We start from the raw sequence: 12,702 nt of genomic DNA on the forward strand, positions 1-12,702 counted from the left end.
AAATAAATAAGGACACAATAGATTAATAATCTTCATTAAAGTATAGATTATATACAAATACACAAATAATTTTATCTGAAGTAAAATAAACATATTTAGATTATCAAATACAAATATTTAATGATTCAGAATAACCTATAGTTTAATCACAAGAAGAAAAAATTTAAATATTAGAAAAGTTATAAAAAGAGCTTTTTGCTTGTATTGAATTTTAAGAATATAAAAATAGCTATTATAATCCTTTAGATCCTCCAAATGCTGCATTAAGCAAAAATAAAGGTTAAATATATTAAACATTCATGTGGAAAGGCTTTCGACCTAAAATAGTGGATTTTAAAAATAAAATTTGCTTATAATTAGATACTACTCCTTTACGAATTATGAGATTATCAATTTATGATTTAATAAAAAAAATGCAAGATGATGAATATTCAAATGAAGATATTCGGAATTTTTTGATTGGAAAAGAAATAAAAACCGAATATTTTGTTCCAAACAATATATTTTATAAAATAGAAGACATTAGTTTTGATATTAAGCCTTAAGATACTTTTATTCTAGAGAACAAAAATGGATAAAAGGTTTAATTTGAAGAATATATAAAAAAGAAATATCAAATTAATATAAGAATTAAAGATTAACCAATGTTAAAATGTAAAGGAAAAGCAAAAAATAAAGTTTATTTAATACCTAGCCTATGCAATTTAATAGGAAATATTTCTTAAAAAGGTATAATAGACGAGCATTTAGGCTTGACTTTTTATTCAGATGCTTTTGATTCATTTAAATATTTACAAGATTTCAATTTTTAGTTTTTATAAAATAATTAATAATTTAAAGAATTGTTAAAAATTTGGAGTATTTAAATATAAGATTAATGTGAAAATATAGGATTTAACTATTTAAGACCATTAAATTTATTAATGAAAAATAACGAAGAAAAATCTCTTTCGGAATTAATTTGTAAAAGAAATGTTTCTGATTTTGACTATAATTATAAGGCAGTTTTCGATGTTGGCTTTTTTAGGTTTTCTGAAGTCAAAAATTGGGTAATTTTTGTTTTATAAGAAGATCTTCCTTTAAGTGAAGTACTTTGTCAAACGATTTCTTAATATAAATAATATTTCTTATACGATATTACTGAACCTAAATATATAGTTTTAAAAAATACAAAAAAAAATCAGAACTTTTAGAAGAAATTGATAAAAATCTTCAAAATATAAAACCTATATTTGTTCTTATAATATTCAATTAAAGTATGGATACTCACTTTTTTTATAGACAATGTAAAATATTGGTTACTTGTTAACATTCTATTCCTTGTTAAGTAATTAAAGCAAATACTTTAAAGTCCTATGTTGGAAATAATATGGATACTTTTGCAATTAGATTTCTTGCTTAAATGTAAGCTAAATTAGGAGAATCACCTTGGTAAGTGAAGAATCTTCCTTTTTATGAAACTCCTACAACTATGATTGGAATAAGTGTATTAAAATAAAAGTTTTCAAAGAAAATTATAATCGCAGCTTCGTTTTCTATAACAAAATAATTCTCCAAATATTCTAGCATATTCAGAATTATAAATAATTAAAATGATTAAAATGAAGTTCTTCAAGCAATCTAGAAGAAAGTAAAAGATATTGTAAATGAAGCTAGTAATGAATTTTAAATTATTCATAAAGTAAAGCCTTAATGGATTATTTTACTGAGAGATGGAGATTATTTACATAATACAGAAAATGAAGTTACTTGTTTATTACCTTTGACTAAAATTAATTAATAAAATCTTATTTTTGTCACTAGTAAATATTCTACTGGTTTTAGAGCTTTTAATGTTACTGGATAACAAGGATAAGAAAATAGATAAAGTGTTAATAATCCTGGTACAGGTGCTATAATAGAAAAAAACTTTAGCAAAAAGCAATTTTTTATATTTACTTAAAAATAAGTAAGCAATTGTCCTTTTTCAATTCTTTATAGTGTTTTATACTATGATAAACATTAAAGGAAAGATGATGCTTAGCTTTTAAACGATTTGCAAGATCTTATTTATAATAGTGTATTTCTTAATTTCACTTTTCATACAAAAAGCATATCACCAGCTTGTCTTTAAAATGCTTATAAATTAGCTGAATTTATCAAAATGTGTGGAGATATTGACTTTACTAACGTTATAAAGCTCTGTCTTGATGGAAAATTATTTTTTATATGAATTTTTATTTATAATAAATAAAATGTATTTTTATAATTTAAATATTATTTATTTTAATGAAAAATAGTTTTTATGATTATTCTATTTTTTTAAAAACAATGTTTAATTCATTATTATATAATTTTTTTATATGAAAATTTTTTAATTATAAATATATTTTAAGTATTCATTAATTAAAACTAAATAAATCTAAAACACTTTTTTCTTAAAATTTCGACTTAATCAAATTCAAATTAAAAAATTTTATATTAGATATTAATTAGAAAAAAAATTTATTTTAAATAAAATTTTTTAATAAACATTTTGTAAATAAATTTACAATGAAATTTTGTAATATTTATCATATTATTATTTTACTAATTATTATTATGATTGTATTAACCAAATTAAACTAAATTGTTTAAAAATATATACATATATACCTGGATCTTTTATTAAAATTTAAATATTAAAAAAACTTAATAAAAGTAAATTTTACAGAAATAATTAAATTATTTTATAATGGATAAATTAAATTATTTTATAATGGATAATAATTTTTATTGTATATGTCTAATAATTATTTTGTATTTATGTATTTTTTTAAAAATAATGAAATTAAATAATCTAAATTGTTATCAATTATAAAATATCATTTTACAATTAAAAATAAATTTATTTTATTATATTTATATTTATTTCTTGTTTATATTATATTTATATTTATTTTTAAAAATTGAATCAAAAAAAAAATATCTTTACCTATTTTTTCACGGTTGTTTATGTTGTAAAATTAGTTTTTAAAATAAATTACAGAAATAAAATAAAATACATATTATAAATTCAACTAAATATTTTATTATTACTTAATTTCATATAAATATATTAAACATATACTAAATAGTAATTCAATAAATGCTAAACATTTATTAACTTCTAATTTAGTCCTATAGATTATACATTGCAGATTATTCAAAATCATGATTAAATCTTGATGTAAATTCATTATTGTTATAGAAGTCATTATTACTTTAAGGTTATAATTGTTTCAAATTATCTTATTTTTATATATTATTGAAGGATGAATTTTAATTATTTTATTAAAAAATTTTTAAAAGCCTTATGAAATAGAATATTAGCTTAAAGAAATTTAACATTATTAACTTTCTGCTGTTACTTTTTACTAAACATTATATAAGTTTTCGACAAGCTATTTAATTTCTTATTTCAAAATTTAAATTATATTATTTTTATTATTCAACTCTTATTCAAAGAATTTTAATTTTTCAAATTAGTAATAATTAATTTAAGGTTAAATAGATGAACATAAAATATTCTAATTATCGTCTATGATTTCTTTTTCTTTTTGTAAAATTTCATGTTTTAAATTTTCTTCTTGAATTAAACTTTCTTATCTTTGTAAATTATGAAGATCATCAATATAAAGCTCGTACTTTTTTATTTATTCTTCATAGTTTTATTTTAAGTTAATAATTTTTTATTCATTTAATGCTAAAATTTATTTGATTTACATATCCTTTTATACTAAATTTTTTTGTAATTGAAGTTATTCTTATTTTTCTTTTTATTGTTGTTATTCGTACATTTATTTTATTTGCGTTTCTAATTATTTTTTTTCATTTTGAAGGTTAATTATTTATTTTTCTTATTCGTGTTGAATATTGGAAAACTTTAACTATTGTTAATACAAACTTTTATTTAGCTCCTAATTCTTTTTTATTTTTGTTTATAATTTATAAAAAATACTTTTGAAATATTTTACCTCATTTTAAATTCTGACTATTTATTCTTAAACTTTTATCTTATTTATCTCTGCGTCTTTATCCATTTGTTCTAATAGGAATTTTATCTCCTTAGTTTATTCTTTCTTTATTATTATTTTTAACTTTATTATTATTTTTATATTTATATTACTTTTCCCCGTTTTTCATAATTGTTTAGTTATGATAAAGTTTCCATGTATGTTTCATTCATTTTTATTAAATTCTATTCTCTTTATTTTTAATCTGATATTTAAAGTTCTAAAAGTTCTATTTTTTGCTCTAAAATTGCTTTTTCTTTTATCCATTAATTTTCTTTATTTTTTATCTTTTTATATTATCATTTATTGTTTTATTTCACTTTATTTTTTATTTTACTTATATTTTAAATTCTTCCATTATCTTTTTGATTTGAAAATAACAGTTTAAAATTTAAAATAGTTAATATTTCTTAACACAAAAATATAATTTGTCATTGTTATTTAAAAAAAAAAAAAAATTAAAAATTTAGAAATGTATGGGAAATAAATATAAAATAATTAATTTATCATCAAACAAATATAATACGGACAGTTGGCAAATCTTCTAAAATCTCATTTTATCCAATAAGTGTAAAAGTAATAGTTAAATCTACATAATCTAAAATATCATCATTATCATCAACCTATTAATTAATAAATAAATTTTAATTAATAAATAATTACAATAAGGTCTTTAATTTTCTTTTATAAGATATTTTAATTGTCACCCATTAATTTAGAAAAGATAAGTTTTTAACCAAAAAGTACACTATAAGGTTAAATTTATTTTTCTTTTTAAATTAATTAAAGTAATTAAGAAAGAGTCATTTAATCTGTAACTTGGAAATTCCATCTTTCCCATAGATCAATTTCTAATAAAGAGTTAATTTTTTTCTTTTTAGCTTAACCTGGTTCACTAACTGATATAATAGGCACAGCTAAATTAAGAAAAGAATTTCTCATTAAGGTTTTTTTATTTTACATATATTTAATAAACTCAATAACTTAAAGCCCTGCTATAGAAGCTGTTGTAGAAGCTAATGCAGGAACAATTTTACCAGCTTTTATTTTACAAGTAAACCAATTCATCTCAGGTAAGGAATAACTATTTGCCCTTAAATTTGTTAAAGAATAAATAAAATCTATGTGTATTTTATTATCTTTTTCAAAATCTATATTTTGAATTTTAAACACATTTTCTTTATCTAATGTATCTTTTAATTATTCTATTATAATGCTTTATTCTTCTAAAGTTTTTGTAAATTTTTTTGTGTTTTTATCATCTTCATTTAACTCTTCTTGTTGTTCTTCTTCTTTTTACACTTCTTTTTTCTCTTCTTTTTATTCTTCTTTTTATTATTTTATTTATCCTTCTTTTTCTTCTATAAAAATATTTTACTTTTTTAATTAATCTTCAATAAATTAAATATTAGCTTTTTCATCATCTCCCTATTTAATATTAAAGAGTTAGGCATATAATGCAGAAAAAGATTGGATAAAATATAAATGAAACTAATTTTTTAAATTTAGGCAATTTATTTCATTAGGAATACGTTTTGGGGGTTTCCAGAAATATTAATTATCTTTAGTTTTATGGTTTTTAGGATATTATTGTAATAATTTTATAATATCTAATCGGAAATATTTCTAAAACTTTTAAATACCTTTTTAAAGACAATCTTCCCAATTTTTCGGTTTATTTTTTAGAATTTTCAAGCTTACATAGGGTAATTTTTAGTCTTCATCATTTTTAAGATTTTGAATAAATCCATTTTTGTCAGAAATATATTGTCTTAATACTTTTTCGGCTTTTTTAGGTTTTAAACTAAATATCTTCGAAAATTTATCACGAGCCCATTCTAAACAATGTATTGTATCTTCTGGGAACATTTTTAACGTGCAATAAGGAATATCTGTATTATTATCTTCTTAAGGATCCGCTTAACTAGAATAAGATTCTGTTAAATAAGGTATTATAACCTTTTTATTTTTTTATTAATAAAAAAATAATATACTTAAAATTAATAAAAAAATATACTTAAACATGTCCTTTAGGACCTAAAGTTCCAGACTCTAATAAAGGTATTCGGGTTATAACACAACGAGAATCTACATATTTTCGAGCTTAAACATTATCTAGAGCATTAGCAACAATATTTTGCTATTCAAAGAATTTATCAGTAAAAATGTTTTTGGTGTTTTCTTCTAATTTTTCTGTTTTTGCTATTACATGTCCTTTTAAATTCGGATTTATTTAAATTACAGCAGCTTAGGCGGTTAAAGATTTTGATTTTTTAATATGTTTTTCTCTGAATAAAAATTAACGGTTCAAATTTGAATTCTCAATATAATCAGGATCTGTAATTGTTAATGTACCTTCTATACAAGCATTTATCATTGCAAAATTTTTTAATAATTCACAACCAATAGCTCCACAGCCAACCATAAAAACTTTAGATTATTTAATTTTTTAATATGCTTATTTTCCTATAATTATTTCTAAAGGATTTTTAATATTGCTATTATTATCATCTTGCTCTTTTTTTTCTTCATCTTATTTTTCCTCGTGTATTAATTCACAGAAATCCATATAAAATAATTATTTAGTAGGCATAAATTTATTTGTTATTGCTTTAAAAATTTCTTAAGTAGTAAATCCTCCAACAAATGCACACTATTATAAATTTATTATTTATAAAAAAAAAAAAAAAAAATACTAAAGGAGGTAAAACACCAGATAATGTTTAGGAAAACAAATTTAAAAATTAAAGAGTTTTTTTACATAAATCTGTATCGTTTTCTTAAACTTTTTTAACGTATTTTTATTTATAAATTTAAATAAATTTATAAGCATCATCTTTGTTCCATGCTTAGGGCAACCTTTTATTCATTTAAAAAAATATATCTAAACATAAAAAGGCTTAATGCAAAATATGCAAATTATCGATTTTTTCAAAGTCATAAAATTTCAAAGAATCATCAAAAGGTATTTCATTTTCATTTTCTATATTAAAAAGTACATTTTTTAAATGTTTAAATTTCAATAAAATAGGTTTTTTAACTTTAATAATTGAATAAATATTTTGTTTATATTAATTATTATTTTAATTAGGATGTAATATTAAAGAATTATGGTTTAAAACACTAATTTTATGTAAATTTTCTTCTTAAAAACTATAATTTTAATATTTCAAAGCTTCTTTTTCATCTAAAATAGCAACATAATCTCCATCTTCGAAGTTATGTTTTTAATTTAAATGCACAGTTTGTTAATTATTTTCTCCTATAAATATTTACTTGACATTATATAATTATGTTTCTTCTCCATCTTTATCTAAAACTTCAAAAGAATCACCAAAATCATTAAAAAAGAAAACAAAAGTACCTAAAATAAACACAGAAATAAATTTAATTCCAAATTTTCTGCAAATAGCATTTATTTTTATTTAAATTTCGAAAGGAATAAATTCAGTAATCAAAAGAACATCATAGTCTTGAAATTTAAATTTTTTTTCTAAATCAGTATTATCGTTTAGTTCTTCAGTATTTTTTTCTAATTCAACATAAGTATTTAATTATTAAAGTTTATTAAAACAACTATCAACGCGTTTTCTTTATTCAATTAAATCTTTTTCTGTTATAAAGAATTAGCCGAATAAATCTTCCTTTTAGACTTTCTTAGAATCTTGGATAGTAAGCTTTTTAACTCCACTAAGTATTATATTTTTAGCAATTTCTACTCCTAGAGGACCTAAACCAATTTAAAAAACAGAACTTTTTGATTGCTTATTTACTGAGTCTACACCCATAGCACAAATATATCTACTCCATCTATCTTTTACATTTTCATCATTTATATCTAAAAAATTTTTAATTGTATTTTCCTGATCTTCATATTCTACGTCTATTTCTTCCTCTTATTCTTATTGTTAATTTTTTTAAGTTATATTTTTGCTTTTTTTTATTTATTTTTTGGATTCTTATGTTGTCTCTTTTTGTGGAACAGTTGTTTTGGGAGAAGGTATTTAATTTAAAGTTTTATTTAATTATGTCACTAATTCTATAAGCATTTCTTTGTATTTATTTGGTTAACTGAACTCTTAACACCATAAAGTGTTATGACCATAAACTAAGCCTGTATAGTTTACATCATTTGATTCGGCTTAAGCAATCCACTAATTAACTTCTGATAGAATTTCATTTTTTTTAATATAAAAATGCCTTTATATGACCTTTATGTTTTGTTAAATATTTTTTTCTTTTTTAAATAAAATACATCTTCAAAACCTTTGGGAGGATTTAAAATTTAGTCAATCATAGCAAATTTGATATTGCAATATTTTACAATATTTTAATATGCTCTATTTTTTTTTTCACCTTCATCACTTCCAGCTTACCCTTCGAAACCTGGTTCGTTAAAATAGACATCTTCAGTCATAATGATAGCCTGTAAACTTAACAAAACTTATAAAAGAGTACTTATTTTAGGATCCCAATTTTCACTAGCATTCCCTCTCCATGTTCCTAATAAAGATAAACAAACTTTTCCACAACTATATAAATTAGGGTTAAATCTAACTTTTGATTCCCCAGTAGTGACAAGGGTTACTTTTGGTGGTGTTTAAGGATAAGTATCTTCAAAAAATACATCATAAAGGAAAGCTCCATGTCCATAAGGAGTACCTGATGATCCAGTAATAAGGACTTTCAAAAGATCAACTCTTAGATTATCACATCTAACAAAAATGCTATTGGTGATATCAATTGGCAGGCTATTGTACATATCGGAAAGTTCTTATGCAAGTCTTACAATTTTTTATTGAGAAGGATTGTTATTTTAGCTTATATAAGAGGAATAAAAATGTTTATAATTATTTTCATATTTCATGCTCATATATCCGAATCTGAGAGGGGCAAGAAACTTTTTGTATTATTCTGAAGGACTTAATTATAGATCAAAAAAATTATTATTTTCATTTTTTTTCTAAAAATTTTATTAATTTTCTTCAACTTTTTTTAAGTGTATATAAAGTTCTTCTGTTTTTATTGCGATTTAATATGTTTCTTCATCTGATTTCTTTTTTTCTTTTGGCAAACATTAAAGAAATATGTCAGCCGTATTTTTCAATTAAGAGATTAAAGTAAAAATACTTTAAGTTTATAAAGGAATATATTAATCTCCTAAATCAAAAAGTAATGAAACTAAATTCTAATGTGTTGAAAAAACCTTAATAATTCTTAAATAAGTAAAAAAAAGTTCACTTTCTTTAGAAATATCTAATAAAGAGCCACTTCTTAAAGCACTTTCAATTAAAGGTAAAAGACTACTTTAGCAAATAATATCGAAAAATTCATGCGAAGGGTTCAAAAATTGTTTATTGTCTAGAGAAAACTCTAAAATAACCAAGAGTTATAGAAGCTATTCAGATCTATTTTATTTAGCTTCTACGTATTCGTTAATATTCCATTTTTGATTATTATGATTTGCATCAGATGCATATCCAATACCTGATTTTGCTTATATTTTTTATTGAATTTATATTTCTTCTTCTTAAGTTTGATTTTATTATTATTGTATATTATGCTATTTTTCTTCTTCCTATTATTTTTATTTTTTTTATCTAGGATTTTCTTTTGATATCTATTAGATTCTATTTAGAATTGGTCTAAAAAAGTCATTAGATAGTTAAGAAGGATGTTTTTATAATACTTCTTGCAGTATTTTATACAAACTCTTTACAATTTTTTCTTCTTTTTCTTCTAAAAAATTACCGTTTTCTGATTCATTTAAATTACATTTATTTGGGGTTACTTTTTATTCTTTTTTTGATGAATTGAAAATATCTAATGCTTTACTAGTTGTATTTACTAATTAAAGATTATTAATATTATTTAATGAGGCATCTTATTATATTTATTTTCTATCTTGATTTATAGCTAATAAATCTAAAAGAACTTCAAGAAGATATTCATTTTATATAAAACTATGCATAAAATCTTTTATTTGAGCAAATTCATTTAATTCTTAAATAAAAAGTATCCACTTATTAGCCTTTTCTTGATTTTCCCATTCCAATAATCTTTTTTCAGCAACCTTAATAATTTCTTTAATTCCTTCAAATTTTTCAAAACATTAAAATATAGGATAATCTTCTTTTTCGTTTAAGATAGAAGGTACTTATTAAATTGACTAAGTTTCAAATAATTAAGAAATATCCAAAAAAACATCAATAATCCCATTTTATTAAGTATTTTTGAAATTCATGATTTATTCATTACTATTTATATTCACTTATTGGTCGTTTATTTGTAAACTTAATTCTTCTTTTCGTTTTAATTACATTCCTTAAATTTTGACGTTTTTTACAATTTGAGATATTTTAGTATTTGCATTTATATAATAAATAGGGTTAATTCTATATAATTTATGTAAATTGTTTTCTTCGAGAAGTTTATTTTTATCAAATACAAATAGTTTGTCGCTAAAATCACATTTTTAAAATGAGCTTTCTCTATTTGTTTTTTTGTCTAATATTCCTTTACCTATATCTTATTTTAATGTATAATATTCAGCTTTTTCGAATAAGAAATCTGCTGGAACATCGTGTGGAAAATTACTTTAATCTTTATCTATAGGCTATTTTTTAATAATATATTGATATTATTATTATTTTTTTAATAAAATTAATTACTTTCATATCATATAAATTAATATCGACATAACTCTAAGAATTAAAATTAAAACAAAGAGTAATTCGATCTATTTTATTATATTTGAAAGACAAAGAAGCTCCAAAATCATCAGAAAAAGAAAAATTACCCCATTAATCTCCTTGAGCATTAAAATGCATTTCATAATTATCTTCATAATAAAAAATGAAGCAATCATCTTCTTTTGGAATTACATAGTTTTCTTCATTAGCAAAATCTCCAGATATTTCAGCACAAGGCTGCATTCCTTATGAAGAAAAAACTCCACAAACACATTTATTTCCTGCATTAGACCCTTAGATAATAATAACAAAAGGTGCATTTGTTAATACTTTTTTTTTTAAAGGTTGAACTAGAGCCTCCATACTATCTTAATTCTAAGAAAGTGTCAGTATCCATTCTTGATTACGTAGAACTTTATAAAGTCCGCTTTTTTCAGTAAGGTCTTTAATTGTTTAAGAAAATATGTCATTTTATCTATTAGATAATAAAGAAGAAGATATTTTGCATAAAGAATTGTTATTATTTTAAATGTTGAAATTATTAAGTTTATTGTTTCCAAGAATTTTGATTAAGGTCTTGTTTTCGAATACCCACGTTGAAGAGATAGAATCAAATACATGAAAGGAAATAAGAAGAACATTCATAGATTTTAAAAAAGGAAGGAAAAATTTACTAATAAATTCATTTTCTTAATAATAAATAATATCTTTTTTCATAATTTTAATTAATTTTTCTTTCTCTTAATCATTTTCAATTACACATTTCTTCATAAATTCTACTAATAATGAATAGTTTATGTTACTTTATTTTGATTTTTCTAGATACTTTTTATATATTTTTATATGAAATTCCTCTTTTAATATTATTTGTTCCTTTATTTCACAATTTTCTATTAAGGAAACTAATATATTCAATAAGCTATTCGTTTATGAATATTTATTATTTATCCCAGTGTATTTTTGGTGTTTTTCTATTATTTCTTCAATGATTTTTTCTCTTTTAAACCATTCAAAACATTATTTTTTGCCTCCTTTTATAATTACGCTTATAACATCGTATAATTCAGGATTTAGTTCTGCATTTTGCCATAGATAATTAAGTGTCTATTCCATTATTTCGACGTTTTTTTCAATTGAAATACATGATGGCAAATCCAATAAATTAATAATAAATTTGATTAAGCTTTTATTACACAAAAATTACTGATTTTCGAAAATTTGAAATATTTAGTAAATTAAATCGAAAGATTAAACTAAAGTTTTGTTTATTTTTTATTTTTCTAATTTGCTTTTAGTATTTAAAAATCTAATAATATTAACAAATGCATGCAAATAATTTTAAATATTGACGAGGTTTTCTTTTTTCCTGATTATAAAATCAAATAATTTAACTAAACGATTAATTAGTAATTCAGTACTTTATGAATTAATTATTATTAACATTATTAATTATGAATAAATTTCCTAGCATGAAAACTACTCTTCTTACAGACAATAAGAAATTAAAAATTCACCGAAATCTTAAAATTTAGAGCTTAAGAAAATTAAAAAAGGCATTAATTCTTAGTCATAATCAGGTAAGAAAGCAAATATAAGTCCAACTTTTTCCCTTACTTATTAAACTATATAATCCAAATTTATATTTTATAAATTTTCTTGATCTATGAAAAAAAAAAAAATACATATATATAAATAAAAATTATTTATATTGTTAAAATAAAATTACTGCATATTTCTCCAATTAAAAAGAAAGCAGTTTGAATAAAGCTTTAATTAATAATTTATTTATTTATTTATTTAGAAAATGAATTTTATGGGAATCCTACAATAGATAAAAAAGAAATAGAGATAGCCAAATTTTAGAACATTTTGTTGGCCAAAAGAGACAAATCTTCAACAAAGCAAACATTAGGTCTAAAAATTCTAAATTTAATAAATTAAATTTCGGGTAGATTTGCCTAAGAATCCTTCCATATGTTTTTCCCGAAGACCTTTAC

The 12,702-nt window shown here is 20.9% G+C and overlaps 1 protein-coding gene across 1 annotated transcript, besides 8 other annotated features; it reads right to left on the bottom strand. All coding sequences in view use genetic code 6, as the record gives it.

Moving 5' to 3' along the window:
- Positions 1–2,487: 2,487 nt before the first annotated feature.
- Positions 2,488–2,526: a microsatellite.
- Positions 2,527–2,696: 170 nt separating this feature from the next.
- Positions 2,697–2,745: a microsatellite.
- Positions 2,746–2,874: 129 nt separating this feature from the next.
- Positions 2,875–2,923: a microsatellite.
- A 1,156-nt stretch (positions 2,924–4,079) lies between these two features.
- Positions 4,080–4,114: a microsatellite.
- A 187-nt stretch (positions 4,115–4,301) lies between these two features.
- Positions 4,302–4,359: a microsatellite.
- A 272-nt stretch (positions 4,360–4,631) lies between these two features.
- Positions 4,632–12,366, bottom strand: IMG5_054610 (ubiquitin-like modifier activating enzyme 6, putative; the record flags this gene model as incomplete). The annotated part of the gene is made up of 5 exons (XM_004037334.1): positions 4,632–5,972; positions 6,031–6,666; positions 6,710–8,224; positions 8,269–10,629; positions 10,685–12,366. Coding segments are annotated over 5 exons (7,535 nt in total), but the record flags the coding sequence as incomplete, so codon positions are not given.
- Positions 5,275–5,347: a microsatellite.
- Positions 5,301–5,376: a microsatellite.
- Positions 7,926–7,967: a microsatellite.
- Positions 12,367–12,702: the final 336 nt, after the last annotated feature.

This window comes from Ichthyophthirius multifiliis (assembly GCF_000220395.1).
Source record: "Ichthyophthirius multifiliis unplaced genomic scaffold scaff_1120509250186, whole genome shotgun sequence".
Lineage (NCBI taxonomy): Eukaryota > Ciliophora > Oligohymenophorea > Hymenostomatida > Ichthyophthirius > Ichthyophthirius multifiliis.